Raw genomic sequence first — 17,879 nt, 5'->3', positions numbered from 1 at the left:
AGTCACTGATCATCTTTATGTACAGTCACTGATCCTCTTTATATACAGTCACTGATCCTCTTTATATACAGTCACTGATCCTCTTTATATACAGTCACTGATCATCTTTATATACAGTCACTGATCCTCTTTATATACAGTCACTGATGGTCTTTATATACAGTCACTGATCATCTTTATATACAGTCACTGATGGTCTTTATATACAGTCACTGATCATCTTTATATACAGTCACTGATCCTCTTTATATACAGTCACTGATCATCTTTATATACAGTCACTGATCATCTTTATATACAGTCACTCATGGTCTTTATATACAGTCACTGATCATCTTTATGTACAGTCACTGATCATCTTTATATACAGTCACTGATGGTCTTTATATACAGTCACTGATGGTCTTTATATACAGTCACTGATCATCTTTATATACAGTCACTGAACATCTTTATATACAGTCACTGATCCTCTTTATATACAGTCACTGATCATCTTTATGTACAGTCACTGATCATCTTTATATACAGTCACTGATCATCTTTATATACAGTCACTGAACATCTTTATGTACAGTCACTGATCATCTTTATGTACAGTCACTGATCATCTTTATATACAGTCACTGATGGTCTTTATATACAGTCACTGATCATCTTTATATACAGTCACTGATGGTCTTTATATACAGTCACTGATGGTCTTTATATACAGTCACTGATCATCTTTATATACAGTCACTGATGGTCTTTATATACAGTCACTGATCCTCTTTATATACAGTCACTGATGGTCTTTATATACAGTCACTGATGGTCTTTATGTACAGTCACTGGTCTATATACAGTCACTGATGGTCTTTATATACAGTCACTGATGGTCTTTATATACAGTCACTGATCATCTTTATATACAGTCACTGATCATCTTTATATACAGTCACTGATCCTCTTTATATACAGTCACTGATCATCTTTATATACAGTCACTGATCATCTTTATATACAGTCACTGATCATCTTTATGTACAGTCACTGATCATCTTTATATACAGTCACTGATCATCTTTATGTACAGTCACTGGTCTATATACAGTCACTGATGGTCTTTATATACAGTCACTGATGGTCTTTATATACAGTCACTGATGGTCTTTATATACAGTCACTGATCATCTTTATATACAGTCACTGATCCTCTTTATATACAGTCACTGATCATCTTTATATACAGTCACTGATCATCTTTATATACAGTCACTGATGGTCTTTATATACAGTCACTGATCATCTTTATATACAGTCACTGATCGTCTTTATATACAGTCACTGATCATCTTTATATACAGTCACTGATCATCTTTATATACAGTCACTGATCATCTTTATATACAGTCACTGATCATCTTTATATACAGTCACTGATGGTCTTTATATACAGTCACTGATCATCTTTATATACAGTCACTGATGGTCTTTATACACAGTCACTGATCATCTTTATATACAGTCACTGATCATCTGTATATACAGTCACTGATGGTCTTTATATACAGTCACTGATCATCTTTATATACAGTCACTGATGGTCTTTATATACAGTCACTGATCATCTTTATATACAGTCACTGATGGTCTTTATATACAGTCACTGATCATCTTTATATACAGTCACTGATCATCTTTATATACAGTCACTGATCATCTTTATATACAGTCACTGATCATCTTTATATACAGTCACTGATCCTCTTTATATACAGTCACTGATCATCTTTATATACAGTCACTGATCATCTTTATATACAGTCACTGATCATCTGTATATACAGTCACTGATCATCTTTATATACAGTCACTGATGGTCTTTATATACAGTCACTGATCATCTTTATATACAGTCACTGATCATCTTTATATACAGTCACTGATGGTCTTTATATACAGTCACTGATCATCTTTATATACAGTCACTGATCATCTTTATGTACAGTCACTGATCATCTTTATATACAGTCACTGATCATCTTTATATACAGTCACTGATGGTCTTTATATACAGTCACTGATGGTCTTCATATACAGTCACTGATGGTCTTTATATACAGTCACTGATCATCTTTATATACAGTCACTGATGGTCTTTATATACAGTCACTGATCCTCTTTATATACAGTCACTGATCCTCTTTATATAGTCACTGATCCTCTTTATATACAGTCACTGATGGTCTTTATATAGTCACTGATCCTCTTTATATACAGTCACTGATCATCTTTATATACAGTCACTGATCCTCTTTATATACAGTCACTGATCATCTTTATATACAGTCACTGATCCTCTTTATATACAGTCACTGATCCTCTTTATATACAGTCACTGATGGTCTTTATATAGTCACTGATCCTCTTTATATACAGTCACTGATCATCTTTATATACAGTCACTGATCCTCTTTATATAGTCACTGATCCTCTTTATATACAGTCACTGATCATCTTTATATACAGTCACTGATCCTCTTTATATACAGTCACTGATCCTCTTTATATAGTCACTGATCCTCTTTATATACAGTCACTGATCATCTTTATATACAGTCACTGATCCTCTTTATATAGTCACTGATCCTCTTTATATACAGTCACTGATCATCTTTATATACAGTCACTGATGATCTTTATATACAGTCACTGATGGTCTTTATATACAGTCACTGATCATCTTTATATACAGTCAGTGATCATCTTTATATACAGTCACTGATGGTCTTTATATACAGTCACTGATCATCTTTATATACAGTCACTGATCATCTGTATATACAGTCACTGATGGTCTTTATATACAGTCACTGATCATCTTTATATACAGTCACTGATCATCTGTATATACAGTCACTGATGGTCTTTATATACAGTCACTGATCATCTTTATATACAGTCACTGATCATCTTTATATACAGTCACTGATGATCTTTATATACAGTCACTGATGGTCTTTATATACAGTCACTGATCATCTTTATATACAGTCACTGATCATCTTTATATACAGTCACTGATGATCTTTATATACAGTCACTGATCATCTTTATATACAGTCACTGATGATCTTTATATACAGTCACTGATCCTCTTTATATACAGTCACTGATCATCTTTATATACAGTCACTGATCATCTTTATATACAGTCACTGATCATCTTTATATACAGTCACTGATGGTCTTTATATACAGTCACTGATCATCTTTATATACAGTCACTGATCATCTTTATATACAGTCACTGATGATCTTTATATACAGTCACTGATGGTCTTTATATACAGTCACTGATCATCTTTATATACAGTCACTGATCATCTTTATATACAGTCACTGATCATCTTTATATACAGTCACTGATGGTCTTTATATACAGTCACTGATCATCTTTATATACAGTCACTGATCATCTTTATATACAGTCACTGATGGTCTTTATATACAGTCACTGATGGTCTTTATATACAGTCACTGATGGTCTTTATATACAGTCACTGATCATCTTTATATACAGTCACTGATCATCTTTATATACAGTCACTGATCCTCTTTATATACAGTCACTGATCATCTTTATATACAGTCACTGATCATCTTTATATACAGTCACTGATGATCTTTATATACAGTCACTGATCCTCTTTATATACAGTCACTGATCCTCTTTATATAGTCACTGATCCTCTTTATATACAGTCACTGATGGTCTTTATATACAGTCACTGATCATCTTTATATACAGTCACTGATGGTCTTTATATACAGTCACTGATCATCTTTATATACAGTCACTGATGGTCTTTATATACAGTCACTGATCATCTTTATATACAGACACTGATCATCTTTATATAGTCACTGATCCTCTTTATATACAGTCACTGAACATCTTTATATACAGTCACTGATCATCTTTATATACAGTCACTGATGGTCTTTATATACAGTCACTGATGGTCTTTATATACAGTCACTGATGGTCTTTATATACAGTCACTGATCATCTTTATATACAGACACTGATCATCTTTATATAGTCACTGATCCTCTTTATATACAGTCACTGAACATCTTTATATACAGTCACTGATCATCTTTATATACAGTCACTGATCCTCTTTATATACAGTCAGTGATGGTCTTTATATACAGTCACTGATCCTCTTTATATACACTCACTGATCATCTTTATATACAGTCACTGATCCTCTTTATATAGTCACTGATCCTCTTTATATACAGTCACTGATCATCTTTATATACAGTCACTGATCCTCTTTATATAGTCACTGATCATCTTTATATACAGTCACTGATCATCTTTATATACACTCACTGATGGTCTTTATATACAGTCACTGATCATCTTTATATACAGTCACTGATGGTCTTTATATACAGTCACTGATCATCTTTATATACAGTCACTGATCATCTTTATATACAGTCACTGATGGTCTTTATATACAGTCACTGATCATCTTTATATACAGTCACTGATCATCTTTATATACAGTCACTGATGGTCTTTATATACAGTCACTGATCATCTTTATATACAGTCACTGATGGTCTTTATATACAGTCACTGATCATCTTTATATACAGTCACTGATGGTCTTTATATACAGTCACTGATGGTCTTCATATACAGTCACTGATGGTCTTTATATACAGTCACTGATCATCTTTATATACAGTCACTGATGATCTTTATATACAGTCACTGATGGTCTTTATATACAGTCACTGATCATCTTTATATACAGTCACTGATGATCTTTATATACAGTCACTGATCCTCTTTATATACAGTCACTGATCCTCTTTATATAGTCACTGATCCTCTTTATATACAGTCACTGATGGTCTTTATATACAGTCACTGATCCTCTTTATATACAGTCACTGATCCTCTTTATATAGTCACTGATCCTCTTTATATACAGTCACTGATCCTCTTTATATACACTCACTGATCATCTTTATATACAGTCACTGATCCTCTTTATATACAGTCACTGATCCTCTTTATATAGTCACTGATCATCTTTATATACAGTCACTGATCATCTTTATATACACTCACTGATGGTCTTTATATACAGTCACTGATCGTCTTTATATACAGTCACTGATGATCTTTATATACAGTCACTGATGGTCTTTATATACAGTCACTGATCATCTTTATATACAGTCACTGATCATCTTTATATACAGTCACTAATTATCTTTATATACAGTCACAAATGTATATATAATCCTTAATTTATCCATGACCGGATGGTTTTATCCAGAGAGTGGTGCAGTGCCGGTGCTGATCTGTGGGGGCGCTACTCAGACAGGTCAGCAGCAGTCCCGCAGAAGAAGCAGCAGCAGCAGCAGTTAGCAGGAGGCTAACGAGCGGAAGCTAACGTGATGTCTACAGCCTCCAAGCTGGCGCTCGGTGTCTCTGTGGTTCTGACGCTCAGCACCGTGGCCGCCGTTCACCTCAACCAGGCCTGGGACCGACAGGTGAGCCGAGCCGAGCCGGGCCAGCGCTAACAGTTAGCATGTTAATAAGCGGGAGGTCACCGGACGTTAAGTGACCGTTTCACCGTTTAGCGATCAACTGTGACGGTGTTGAACGGAGAAGCTGCATCATCGTTTTATTTAACTCGGTAACAAACAAACAAACAAACAAACAAACACAGACACGATGCTCAGGCAGGTTAAACTGGCTTTTCAAAATAAAAGTTGTCTTCAGAAATGATCCGATGAGCTGCTTCTGTCTTGTTGCCATAGAAACTCAGCTCGACTGTAAACCTGATGAAATAAAGTCCAATGGTTCTGATGGTCGGTGAGTTAGAACCTCCTCTGACTGTTCCCTCTACCTTTATTTTGAAGGTCAGTGTTTCCTGCCTCATGTTGACTGTTCATTAGATTCACTTCAGTGTTAATGAAGTTTGTTAGTTTGTATTTTAATGATTCAGGAGGTTTTACACTGCTGACCTGTTATTACTATATATCAGTATGTGTATATATATATATATGTATATGTATATGTACATAATATGTTAGTATCTCTGCAGCGGCTCCACGAAGGTGTCGTCAGGGACCTGGAGCGCTGGGAGAGGAAGAAGGAGAATCTGAGGAGGTTGGAGGAGCAGAAGAGTCTGAGCAGACGCCTGAAGGAGGAGAGAGACAGAGCCCCGCCCACAGGAGCAGCACTGAGCCAGGTAAGCTGAAAGTGAAACTTCACTCATGGGGGGGGGGGGGTGTCAAGTGTTTGAGCCCACACAACACTTGTGGAGTTTCGGGGGTGAACAGCGTTGCAGCACAGGCTGAACTGTCACTTTAACGTGATGCATGCTGGTCCTGATGCAATGCATGATGGTTAAAATGAAATTCATCCAGCCCAGCAACATGTCACCAGATCACGTGACGTGAAAACACGGCGGGAGCGAGTCAGACAGATGTTCTCCAGCTGCAGAGCCGCCTCTGTGACGTCACAACTCTGCCCTGATTGGCTACAGCTGCCGGCAGATCACGTCACAGGATCAGGACTCAGTCCGACCGAGTCCACCTCGAACACACCTCCTGACACGTCTCTCACTGTCCCCCTGTCCACACTTCCAGGTGGATTCTGGGAACCGGAGGCTCGGTGATGGACAGCAGCAGTGAGCCGCTGGGGGCGGGTGAGGATGAGGCGGCGTGTACGTCGGCCTCTGAGGGTCTGGAGGAGGGGGAGGTGGAGGGGGAGACGCTGCTGATAGTTGAGTCGGAGGATCAGGGCTCAGTGGATCTGTCACATGACCAGAGCGGAGACTCTCTGACCAGTGACGTGGGCGAAGAGGCCGACGGCAGCTGGGCCTGCGAGGACATGTCCTTCTACTGCGACCGCTGCCACAAGTGGACGCCTGCAGGTGAGACAACCAATGAGAACGCTCCGAGCAGAACAGATGTTTAGCTGCAGCTGTTTGTTTACTGTGTCTGCACGATGATGGAAGAGTTTTGATTCCTGTTCAGCTCAGCTCCGCGGCGAACAGCCCAGTTACCTGAAGGGAGACAACTTCTTTAAGTTCCTCTGCTGCGACTGTTCCGAGGACGGGAAGGAGAGTTTCGACAGGATGAGACTCACCTGGCAGCAGGTAAACGTCCCTCAGACTGAAGAGCTGCATCTGAGCAGCTGCTTAATATTGTGATAATAATTGTATCACGATGTTGGAGCTGTAGCAGCTTCATGAAGAACTATCGGTATTTAAATCTGAACATTGGACAGGATGTTACATTGTCTTTTCATGTCAGGTGGTGATGTTGGCCATGTACAATCTGTCTCTGGAGGGAACGGGTCGTCAGGGTTACTTCAGGTGGAAGGAGGATATCTGTGCTTTCATTGGTCGACACTGGAACTTCCTGCTGGGAACAAGGTTAGTTTTAAGTTTCAGTTTGTGAAACTCTGGATGTTTTGAGAATTTTAGTTTCAGGAAAATTTACTTTTGTTTGTTTTAAAAAATGCGTAAATAATATTTGAATCAATCTGATTATTAGATGTGAAATCTAAAGCTTCTCACACGTCGTCCTCCCAACATCCTTTTCTCTGCTCCTGTTCACACCTGGTTTTAACCTGCGTTCAGCTCCGAGTTCTTCAGTTCACGCTGACAAACCTCCAGAGAGTGTCATCACAAACTGACTCGGACGTCTACGTTCTCACGAACAGCCCCTCCGGGTAATTTCAGGAAACTATGTGGTGTTCAGTGCAGGTGTGATGACGTTCTGACTCCACAGGAAGAAAACGTCGACATGGTGGAGCACGGTGGCCGGCTGCCTGTCGGTCGGTAGTCCCACCTTCTTCCGCTCTGGAGCGCAGGAGTTTGGTGAACCAGGCTGGTGGAAACTGGTCCAGAATCGACCTCCGACCCTGAGACCAGAGGTGGAAAAATCCACCACTAAGACTAAAGGTGCCAGGAGCTCTCTGCCCAAAGATGTTAATTCAATTAAAACAGGTCAATTAACCAAATTTAACTTGTTTCCTTTCAGCCTCCAAACCTGTCGTGGACCCGATCATCACCGTGGAGGGTCTGAGGAAACGTGGAGCCAGAAACCCAGTGGAAAACGCCATGCAGCTGAAGGAGAAGCGTTCTCGCACACAGGAGGCCAAAGACATCCGACGGGCGCAGAAAGAGGCAGTGGGAGGCTACACCGACCGCAGTGCCTCCTCTACGCCCGTCAAACTGGGCGGAGGTCGCAGCGGGACCACCGGACGCCGGCCTGATCTCATCCTGGAGAAAGGCGAGGTCATTGATTTCTCCTCCCTCAGCTCTTCAGACCAAACACCGCTCACCAGCCCTTCACCATCACCTTCACCCGACTTCTCCGCCCCGGGGACGCCGGCGTCTCAATCAGCGACACCCAGCCTGTTGTCGGAGGCAGACCTCATCCCGGATGCGATGCCTCCGCAGGCGCTGTTCCATGGTGAGTTAACGTGCAAATCGTCCACGTGATTTCTTCACGATGTGAGTTTTAACAAGATGTGAGCACTGATGGTGTTTCGTCTGTGCCTGAACCTCCAGACGACGAGGAGATTGAGACGGAGGGAATGATCGACCCTGGGATGGAGTACATTCCTCCTCCAAGTGCCAGCCTTGTCGCCCGTAAGAAGCTCCGCCAAGCACCTCCTCACATCAAGCGTGAAGCAGACAGCGAGGAGGATGACGGTCGTGAGCATGAGGACGACTTTGAGGAGCCGGTGGGACGAGGTGAAGGTCCGTCTCTCTCTGCCGGGGGCTGTGTTGGTGCTGGAGGTCCTGAGCGGCGGAGGATTACTCATCCTGACAAAGCAGACGGCTCTGGTGGCATCTCCCAGAATCCTCGCTACGCACCTCTCACTCTTTACGAGGAGAGGATGCTGCTGCGCCGGCTGGACGCCTGCCCGCTGGCCTTGGCCGTCACCCCGCAGGCAAAACGCCTTCACAGGAAGCTGTTAATCCGCCAGGCCAAGAGGCAGAGAGGACTCCCCCTGCTGGACATCGACCGGGCAGTCAACGCCACCCTCAGCCTGGTGGGAGGGATTTATGGTGCCCAGGAGGCGGGGACACTGATGGGAGGTGGAGTCATGGGGAAGTACTGCACCAACAGCCACGAGCTGCGAATTCTTGATCGCTTCCAGGTACGTTCATCCTGATACATCCGATCGCTGCGATGTCTTCACCGCTGTCACTGTCCTGGAAGCAGCGTGACGCCACGGCACAAAGTCTGGAGCTGCTGATCATCACGTCTGTGTTGCATTGTGAGATTTGATCTTGTGAAATCTAAACTGTGTTTGTGTTCAGACCAACTTCTCCAGCAGACGAGGTGTCCAGCAGCCGTCTGTGTCCTTCTGGCACCGTCTGATGGGAGCTGAGGGAAGTTTGGACCAGAGCATCAAGAGTCCGTATACGTCCAGAATCCTGAAACCGTTCATCAGGTAAGGTTTCCCAAAACGTTGAGTCTCTTCAGTAGAAGTAGAAGATCTGTAACTCTTCTGTGCTTGTTCTTCAGGAGGGATTACGAGAGTCGTCCGGTGAAGCTCAAGTTGTTGGCGGAGATCCGAGCTCACCCTCACAGAGCCGAGCCCGACTGGGTGCCGGAGCCCAACGCCCCCATCGACTACTGCTACGTCCGACCAAACCACATCCCCTCCGTCAACGCCATGTGTCACGACAGCTTCTGGCCAGGTAGCACAGATGCATCCTTCTACTCACCCACAACTGCCCCCCCATCTATCTGTCTCTAATCACGCCAGTACTCCTCCTCCTCCAGGTGTGGACCTTTCCGAGTGTCTGCAGTACCCGGACTTCAGCGTGGTCGTCCTCTACCAGAAAGTCGTGATCGGCTTCGGTTTCATGGTGCCGGACGTGAAGTACAACGAGGCCTACATCTCGTTCCTGCAGGTCCACCCTGAGTGGAGGAGAGCCGGCATCGGCACCTTCATGATCTACCACCTCATCCAGGTGAGGCGCTGCAGGTCATCGCTGGGGTCACAGGGCAAACAGATGGGCTGTAACCATCTGGAAGCCACCAGAGGGCGTGGTGTCCTGGAATGGGCTTGAGTTGGCACTAGCTCTTGTAAGACGATAATACAGACGAGCAGTTACTGATGCACACGGGGAAATTCCCTTGTTACAGCAGCAGGCAGCTCAGAACGAGGTAGACAAGAGAAGTATGTACAGTCTATACACACAGGATGATTGTACGTGGCAAGAAGAATACAAAAATCTGTTTTTACATAAGAGTAGAAAACGGTTGTTGTTTAGTGTTGCTCTGCTGCGTCTGTTTTGTCAACTGACAAATGCTAATTGCGAGTTTGCATTGTTGTGTTGTTTAGGATTTTTTCCATTAGTAACGACACTCAATCTTAAAAGTCGAAGAACGTGACGACTTGACCGTAGGACGTCGAGCTCCCAGATCAAATCAAATGTCCAGTTACGTTAAGAACGTTGAAACTCTGTGTGGGTGTGTTAGTGGTCACATGTCTGTGTGTGTTTCAGACGTGTATGGGGAAGGACGTGACGCTACACGTGTCGGCCAGTAATCCCGCCATGCTGTTGTATCAGAAGTTTGGTTTCAAGGCTGAAGAGTACATCCTGGACTTCTATGATAAGTACTACCCTGTGGACAGCACCGAGTGCCGCCACGCCTTCTTCCTCCGACTGAGACGATGATGCCGATGGACAGAGCGAGTCCGTCTGGACCTGCTGCCGAGGGAGGAGACATGTGACTGTTGGTTACAGCCAATCAGGATGAAGCTTCTGATTTCTAGTTTTTCTCGTTCATAAAATCGTGACTTTGTTGTTGTCTGAACTTGTTTCTGTTCATCATCAGTTAAACATCTGAATGTTTGAGTCATTAAATTCAAAATTTAAAATGTTTTTACAGACAAAATATTTTCTGATGTGAACCACATTGAGCAGTTTGTCCAGCAGGGGGTGCTGTGAGACAGTAACTGTTCTTGGAGGTGTGAAACTGTCGCCCTCTACAGGAAACAGAAAGTAACAGCTGCTGCAATGTTTCTGCTGCTGTTTGATTTTACATGAAATAAAATATGAGACAGATGTGAAACACTGCCCTCTAGTGGATTCTGAATTCACAAAAAGCTGATCACGTGATGAGAGCTGCAGGACAAACCCTCAGGGACTCGATCAGGACTCGATCAGGACACTGTCCAATGGAACTGCTGGTTCAGATCAGGAAAATCAAAAAGAACAGAAACCTACGCAGCAGCTGATCAATATGCCCGTTCACTAAATATGTAAATACAACGAGGACGAGTGGATTCACACTTTACAGAGATGAGCCGTGATAAAAACAAACCAGGTTCCACATTTACAATGTGACCAAACATCCCATAACACTGATGCTCTGTAAATCCAACCAGAGTGCAGTTGGTCTGTTGGACATGTTGACGCTCTGAGTTCATTGATCACTTCATCAGTAAAGTCTGTTCAGTGACTCTTGTTCAGTGATTTCATGGACACACAATCAGTTTGTTTCACCTCCGTCTCACATGTGGAAAAGAAAAGAACAAAGAATCAGCTCATTGATGAGGATCAGGATCAGGATCGGGATCGGGATCGGGATCAGGATCAGGATCGGGATCAGGATCGCAAAATTCCGGGAATATTCTTTCCATGGGAATAAACTGGAAATTTTAGGGTAATTTATACTGACTGTATTTACCTTGTCATATACAGACATAAATATAAACATTTCGTTTTGTCATAAGCAGACATTCATGCAAACATTTCTAATACAAATTTTAAAAATGACATTTTTGACTTAATCCATTTGTGAGTAGAACTTTCAATCAATCAAGTTTTATTAGTATAGTCTCATATTCACAAATCCCAGTTTGTCTCATGGTCTTTAACAAGGTGAGACGTCCTCTGTCCTTAACCCTCAACAAGAGTCAATCTACTAAAACCTTTAACAGGTAAAGAAGGTAGAAACCTCAGAGACACGTGAGGATCCGTCTCCCAGGACAGATCCTCAGAGACACGTGAGGATCCGTCTCCCAGGACAGATCCTCAGAGACACGTGAGGATCCGTCTCCCAGGACGGATCCTCAGAGACACGTGAGGATCCGTCTCCCAGGACAGATCCTCAGAGACACATGTGAGGATCCGTCTCCCAGGACGGATCCTCAGAGACACATGTGAGGATCCGTCTCCCAGGACGGACACAAGTGAACAGATGTCCCGTGGAACAGAGAACATCAGAGAGATCAGAGTATTTACAGCTTTGATTAGAATAAACACTTTGTAGCTGAAGGTCAATGAACTGATGGATTATTGTCAGTAATGGTCGAGTATCTGAGGAGACATATTATATATCAAGCAGACTTGATGTGATCATAGTCCACGGGTCAGGACTATGAGGATCCACCACGATCAGGATCCACCATCAAGATCGGATGCCACTATAGTCCATCATTCCCTCCGTCTCAATCTCGTCGTCGTCTGGAGGTTCAGGCACAGACGAAACACCATCAGTGCTCACATCTAGTTAAAACACATCGTGAAGAATAAAATAAATGTATTCCCTATGACCCCCTGCCCCCCCCCCCCAAACAAGTCCCATTCTGAATGTAAAATGAATTAGTCAAGCTTCTCAAGCCTCTGGTCTGAGCGTTTGGCTGCGATGTGCTGTGATGGAGGAACGCACAGTGCAGGGTTGAAATTCAACTGAATTTGCATTAAATCGGGTTGTTTCACCAAGATCGTGCTGCGAGATGTAGAATTGCTAACGTTAGCCACTTGCCAGCGAGACGGTTCTGTTCCTGTGGACTATAAATCCAGTCACCTGTCTGCGTTGTCAATCGATAATGGATACAGCGAGCTTTCTCGGACAAGAGGACTTCGGACTTTCATTTGATCATGTCGGGTTGAGAGAAAAATAAAACACAAATCCATTCATTCTGTCAATTTGGTTTACAATAGCTACATCCTTTGCAAAGAAACGCAGCGTGTGCTGCATTCCATACATCTTTAAAATACAGTTTTGAATGACGTTTTTATTGCTCAGCCTTTAATTTGCGGTAATTACTTTTATTTTTGATAAGTCGCCCAACTCTTTTTTTTGATGGACCCCCACAGCCGCGAGTAATCGAGGTGATGGTGCACCTTTGTGTGGACATACAGTTGAATCAGAATTATTCAAGCCCCTCCCCTCAAAAGACATTACAGTGATGTGGATGAAAGATAATGACAATAAATGACAAAAAAACTCATTAAACAACAACAAATATTTATTGATACATTTGAGTTATTTTGACAACAGAAGTTGAATTAACTCTTTTAATACATGTGCAGTATTATTCAACCCCCAGCTTCAGGACTTTGTGGCTCGTCCTTTAGCTTTTATAACTTCTAACAAACGTTTTCGGTAAGTGCTGACAAGCTTCTTACACCTCTCGATCGGAATCTTTGTCCATTCTTCACGTGCAAGAGCCTCTAGCTCAGTGGTTTGATGGCTTCCGTGCTGCAGCTGCCTTCTTTAAATCCCACCAAAGAGTTTCAATCGGATGTAAATCCTGTGACTGAGAAGGCCACTCCAGGACGTTCCAGGATCTTTTTCTCCACCAAGCTTTGGTTGACGTGGAGGTTGTGCTTGGGATCATTGTCTTGCTGGAAAGTCCAATGATCACCAAGGTTTCATTTGTCAACAGAAGGCATCACATTCCTCTTTAAATGATCCCCACATCATCAATGACCCACCTCCATGCTTGACCGTGGGGATGGTATTCTTCTGGTCATAAGCCTGGCCTTTCGCACGCCAGACATACCGCTGGTCCATATGTCCAAACAGTTCCAGTTTGGTTTCATCAGTCCATAGAACTGTCGCCCAAAACTCTGTCGTCTTATCCAAATTCCTCCTGGCATATTCTAGTGGACTTTTGATGTTCCTTGTGGTCAAGAGCTGAGTGCGTCTTGGAGTCCGGCCATGAAGTCCTTGTTTATTCAGTGCACATCTTATAGTTGCCCCTGAAGCACTTGTACCAGCCTTCATCAGGTCATCCTGTAGGTGTCTTGCAGTCACACGGGGGTTTCTCTTAGTTGCTCTGACCAAGTTGCTGAGGGCCCTTGATGAAATGTTGGGCTGTTCCATAAGTTTTAAACTTCTGTATAATGCTCCCAATGATGTCTCTTTTGGGAAATCTTCTTCTACCCAAGGCCCTTCAGGTGTGATGAAATAATCTCCTCTCTCTGATCTTTTGTGGAAGCTCCTTTGTCTTTCCCAGGATTGCAACTCACCTTGAATACCTTCATGGGGGGGGGGGTTATATACGCATCACAGCTGAAGCCAATGAAGGATCATTGTAGAGTTCCCAAAGGCTTCATTATGTTTCAACTCCACTTGAGGCCATAAAAACTGTCAGACAGCTTTAAAAACAACAATATTATATCGGGGTTGAATAATTGTGACATGGCTATCTTAACAAAATATACTGTTACACACAAATACTACATCATGCATTTTCTGTGTTGACTTTCTGTATCACTCAACTCATAAAGAAGTCACCCGAAGCACAATCTTGCTCTTTGAAAAAACTTTGATTGATAAATCCTTAAAATCTTTGGGGGGGTTGAATATTTCTGATTGCAACTGTACATACATCCTACTCTCACGGCTGTAAAAAGTTAGCCTCCTGTATACAAATGAACTTGGTATTAACATGAACATGGCTTCAGTGTAACAAGTAATCAACATGCTAGGTAATGACAAAGACGTTCAACAACAACACAAAGTCACAGGTTTACTTTTCTGGCAGACAATGTTCCCAACGAGCTGCATCCAGGGTCCAGCTGAGTTTTCAACTTCCTTTAACTTCCCTGTTATTGGCTAACTTTTGCAAAAAAAGTGTCAACATTTCCCAAATTCCTGAGCTTAACTTCCCGTGGAAAGTTTCCAGAAAGTTTCCAGAAAGTTTCCAGAAATGTTCCGCCCCTTTGCAACACTAATCAGGATCGATCCAGGTTCTAAAGCATCACACAACCTGATTTCTGCTTTGATTCAGAAAACAACAGCAACATTAGTTCTTTCAAACACATTCATGTCAGTGTAATTATAGATTTCTGTCTTTACAAAGTGAGAACTGAATATGTGTGATAAAGGAAGGTCAGTGTTTGATTGACAGCTGATCTCTGTGCGGAGCAGAAACGTCACCACGACGAACTTTGATCAACAAACATGGAGACAGAAGAAGTTCAAGATTTACACACAGAATCTAAATCACTGCTTTTAATGACTCGAGTCTATTTGAGTTTACAGAACTCAGCTGTGGATCCATCCCACCAAACATAAACTCCAGCATAGAGAGGCTGAGTGAATGTGGTCTGGACTCTGTGGAGGAGAGTCATGGTGCCAGAGACTCTGTAGAAGGACAGAACACCTGCACTGTGATCCAGGTACACTCCTACTCTGGAGGACCGAGGACCTGACACTGGAGTCTTGATGCTGTTGTAACGAAAGTTATAACTCTTTCCATCACAATATAATGACCAAGATTTATCATTTGATCCAAATACACATTCATGTGAGCGTCCTGCTCTGCTGATATTCTTGTATGTGACTGCTACACCAACTCCTCCTCCCACCTCCACCTCCACCCCCACCTCCACCTCCCAGTAACAACGTCCAGTCAGACTCTCTCTACTCAGGACCTGAGGCCAACCAGTGAATCTGTCTGGGTGATCAGGATAAGACTGATCTTCACTCATATGTGTTACTTTTCTGTTTCCCTCAGATAATAACAGACGTCTGTTTACTGTGTTTGGATCCAGTGTGATTTCCTGTGAATATCTTAAGAAGTCAGCTCTGGTCTCTGGCTCTGGTTGTGGCAGTAAAACATCCACTTGAGACACAATCTGTAAAATCTCTGTCTCTGTCTCACTCAGAATGTCCTGTAGTCGACCTCTGACCTGGGACACAGCTGCTGTCACGTCCTCAAAGTACCTCAGAGGACGGATCCTGATGCTGGATGAGTGTGTAGATTCACTGAGTGGTGACAGTGAGGGGTAGTTGTGTAGAAACTGGTTGTGATCCTCTGTGTCTGAGAGCTGCTTCAGTTCATGGTCTTTCCTCTTCAGCTCAGTGATCTCCTGCTCCAGTCTCTCCTGAAGCTCTCTGACTCGACTCACTTCAGTTTGCTGCTGGGATCTGATCTGCTGCTTCACATCAGAGCTTCTTTCCTCCAGCAGACGGATCAGCTCAGTGAAGATCTTCTCACTGTCCTCCACTGCTTTATCAGCAGAGCCATTGATGGCCTCCTCCTCCAGTGGAAGCAGCTTCACATCTTTCTCTGTGTCCTGGACTCTCTGCTGGATTGTTTGTCTCCTCAGCCCGAGCTCTCTCTGCCTCTCAGTCCTTTCTGCTGCAGCTGACACTGTGTCGTGGTCTTTATGTTCCTCCACAGAGCAGAGATAACAGATACACTGCTGATCAGTGCGGCAGAACATCTTCATTACCTCATCGTGACGAGAGCAGATGTTCTCCTGGAGCTCCTCCGAGGGCTCCACCAGCTTGTGCTTCTTCAATGGAGCTGACTGAAGATGAGGCTGGAGGTGTTTTTCACAATAAGAGGCCAAACAAACCAAACAGGACTTGAGAGCTTTCAGTTTCCTCCCAGTGCAGACATCACAGGCCACATCTTCAGGTCCAGCATAGCAGTGATCAGCAGGAGCAGCTTGGAGTCCAGTCTTCTTCAGCTCCTCCAGTGAATCAGCTAACATGGTGCTTTTCACCAGGACAGGCCTCGGTGTGAAGGTCTCTCTACACTGAGGGCAGCTGTAGCTTCCTGTCTCCTCCTCTTTGTCCCAGTGGGTGTTAATACAGCTCATACAGTAGCTGTGTCCACAGCCAGTAGTCACCGGATCCTTCAGTAGATCCAGACAGATCGAACAGCAGAATCTTTCTCTGTCCCGTTGATTTTCTTGCTGCGCCATTTCAGCTGGTGCCAGAGACTGTAGAACAGTTTCACTTCCTCTGAACAGGAACAGATCTCTGCTCCTCCCCCTCTCGTTCACTCCCTGCAGTGACTCATCTCCCACAGGTCACAGCTTGTTGTTCACTGGTTCTTACACTGACACGTCTGTGAAGGGAGGAGACACAGACACATCCTGACTGGGAGGAACTGGTTGTGTTTGAGGAAGAAGTTGTTGGTGTTTCAGGATTTACTGCATTTCACAGCGGCCTGTTCCCACCTGGTGTTAAGAGGAGATTCAGTGAGAGGCAGAGTGTGTTCTCCTTCATTCACAACACACAGGAACAATTAAAGTCAAATCAAATAGATGCATTTAATAATAATAAATCACATCTTAATCTATAAAGCACATCTCAAAACTAACAAAGAAAAACTCGTAAAAATAACAAATACAAACTCACTCAACGAAGAATGAAGAACTAACAAAGTAGAATAAAGGTTAAGTTAAGGTTAAGGTCGTCTTTACTGTCCCCGAGGGGCCGTTTGGTTTGTAAACAGTAGTCACACACAACCCATACACATCATAACAATACACACATACACAAAAAGAGCACAAAGAATCCATTAGTCCTTTGTTCAAATGGATGACAGAAGATGACAGAAAAAGAAGCTTCAACTCGTTAGAAACTGAGAGTCAGTGTAAAGAGGCTAAACCAGATGTGTTCCAACCTGTTGACTCTGGTGAGAGTCCTGGCAGCAGAGTTCTGTTCTGTCTGAGGATGCTCCTCACATTTCTATAGACACAGATAATTATTCACCTAAATACATCACATGCTTTTGTTATGAAATTTTAACATTTCAACCTTTAATTTGTTAAATGTCA

General features: G+C 43.0%; 3 protein-coding genes across 3 annotated transcripts; 2 read left to right on the top strand and 1 right to left on the bottom strand.

Moving 5' to 3' along the window:
• Positions 1 to 5,416: 5,416 nt before the first annotated feature.
• On the top strand, positions 5,417 to 6,912 carry LOC117764733 (protein PET117 homolog, mitochondrial). The gene is made up of 3 exons (XM_034590758.1): positions 5,417 to 5,571; positions 6,129 to 6,275; positions 6,676 to 6,912. The coding sequence occupies exons 1-3, from the start codon at positions 5,476 to 5,478 to the stop codon at positions 6,718 to 6,720; spliced, it is 288 nt and encodes a 95-aa protein (XP_034446649.1). The 5' UTR covers positions 5,417 to 5,475; the 3' UTR covers positions 6,721 to 6,912.
• On the top strand, positions 6,678 to 10,962 carry kat14 (lysine acetyltransferase 14). The gene is made up of 10 exons (XM_034589214.1): positions 6,678 to 6,962; positions 7,066 to 7,187; positions 7,345 to 7,466; positions 7,825 to 7,997; positions 8,077 to 8,511; positions 8,610 to 9,205; positions 9,369 to 9,502; positions 9,577 to 9,752; positions 9,838 to 10,028; positions 10,566 to 10,962. Exons 1-10 carry the CDS (start codon positions 6,704 to 6,706, stop codon positions 10,737 to 10,739), a joined length of 2,382 nt encoding a protein of 793 aa, XP_034445105.1. The 5' UTR covers positions 6,678 to 6,703; the 3' UTR covers positions 10,740 to 10,962.
• A 4,367-nt stretch (positions 10,963 to 15,329) lies between these two features.
• LOC117764023 (tripartite motif-containing protein 16-like) lies at positions 15,330 to 17,018 on the bottom strand. The gene has a single exon (XM_034589432.1). It carries the CDS (start codon positions 17,016 to 17,018, stop codon positions 15,330 to 15,332), a length of 1,689 nt encoding a protein of 562 aa, XP_034445323.1.
• Between the last annotated feature and the right edge of the window lie 861 nt (positions 17,019 to 17,879).

Source organism: Hippoglossus hippoglossus, chromosome 1 (genome assembly GCF_009819705.1).
Source record: "Hippoglossus hippoglossus isolate fHipHip1 chromosome 1, fHipHip1.pri, whole genome shotgun sequence".
Taxonomy (NCBI): Eukaryota; Metazoa; Chordata; class Actinopteri; order Pleuronectiformes; family Pleuronectidae; genus Hippoglossus; species Hippoglossus hippoglossus.
Note: the sequence above shows the minus strand (reverse complement) of the source record. Positions and strands in the feature narration are given on the sequence as shown.

What these genes read in the sequence shown, in the direction of transcription:
- kat14 (XM_034589214.1), top strand. Translation starts at nt 6,704, where the DNA reads ATGGACAGCAGCAGTGAGCCGCTGGGGGCGGGTGAGGATGAGGCGGCG. An exon ending in TCCGCAGGCGCTGTTCCATG is followed by an intron (nt 8,512 to 8,609) that starts GTGAGTTAACGT and finishes CTGAACCTCCAG; the next exon opens with ACGACGAGGAGATTGAGACG. An exon ending in TGATCTACCACCTCATCCAG is followed by an intron (nt 10,029 to 10,565) that starts GTGAGGCGCTGC and finishes TGTGTGTTTCAG; the next exon opens with ACGTGTATGGGGAAGGACGT.
- LOC117764733 (XM_034590758.1), top strand. Translation starts at nt 5,476, where the DNA reads ATGTCTACAGCCTCCAAGCTGGCGCTCGGTGTCTCTGTGGTTCTGACG. An exon ending in ACCAGGCCTGGGACCGACAG is followed by an intron (nt 5,572 to 6,128) that starts GTGAGCCGAGCC and finishes GTATCTCTGCAG; the next exon opens with CGGCTCCACGAAGGTGTCGT. An exon ending in CAGGAGCAGCACTGAGCCAG is followed by an intron (nt 6,276 to 6,675) that starts GTAAGCTGAAAG and finishes CCACACTTCCAG; the next exon opens with GTGGATTCTGGGAACCGGAG.
- LOC117764023 (XM_034589432.1), bottom strand. Translation starts at nt 17,018, where the DNA reads ATGGCGCAGCAAGAAAATCAACGGGACAGAGAAAGATTCTGCTGTTCG.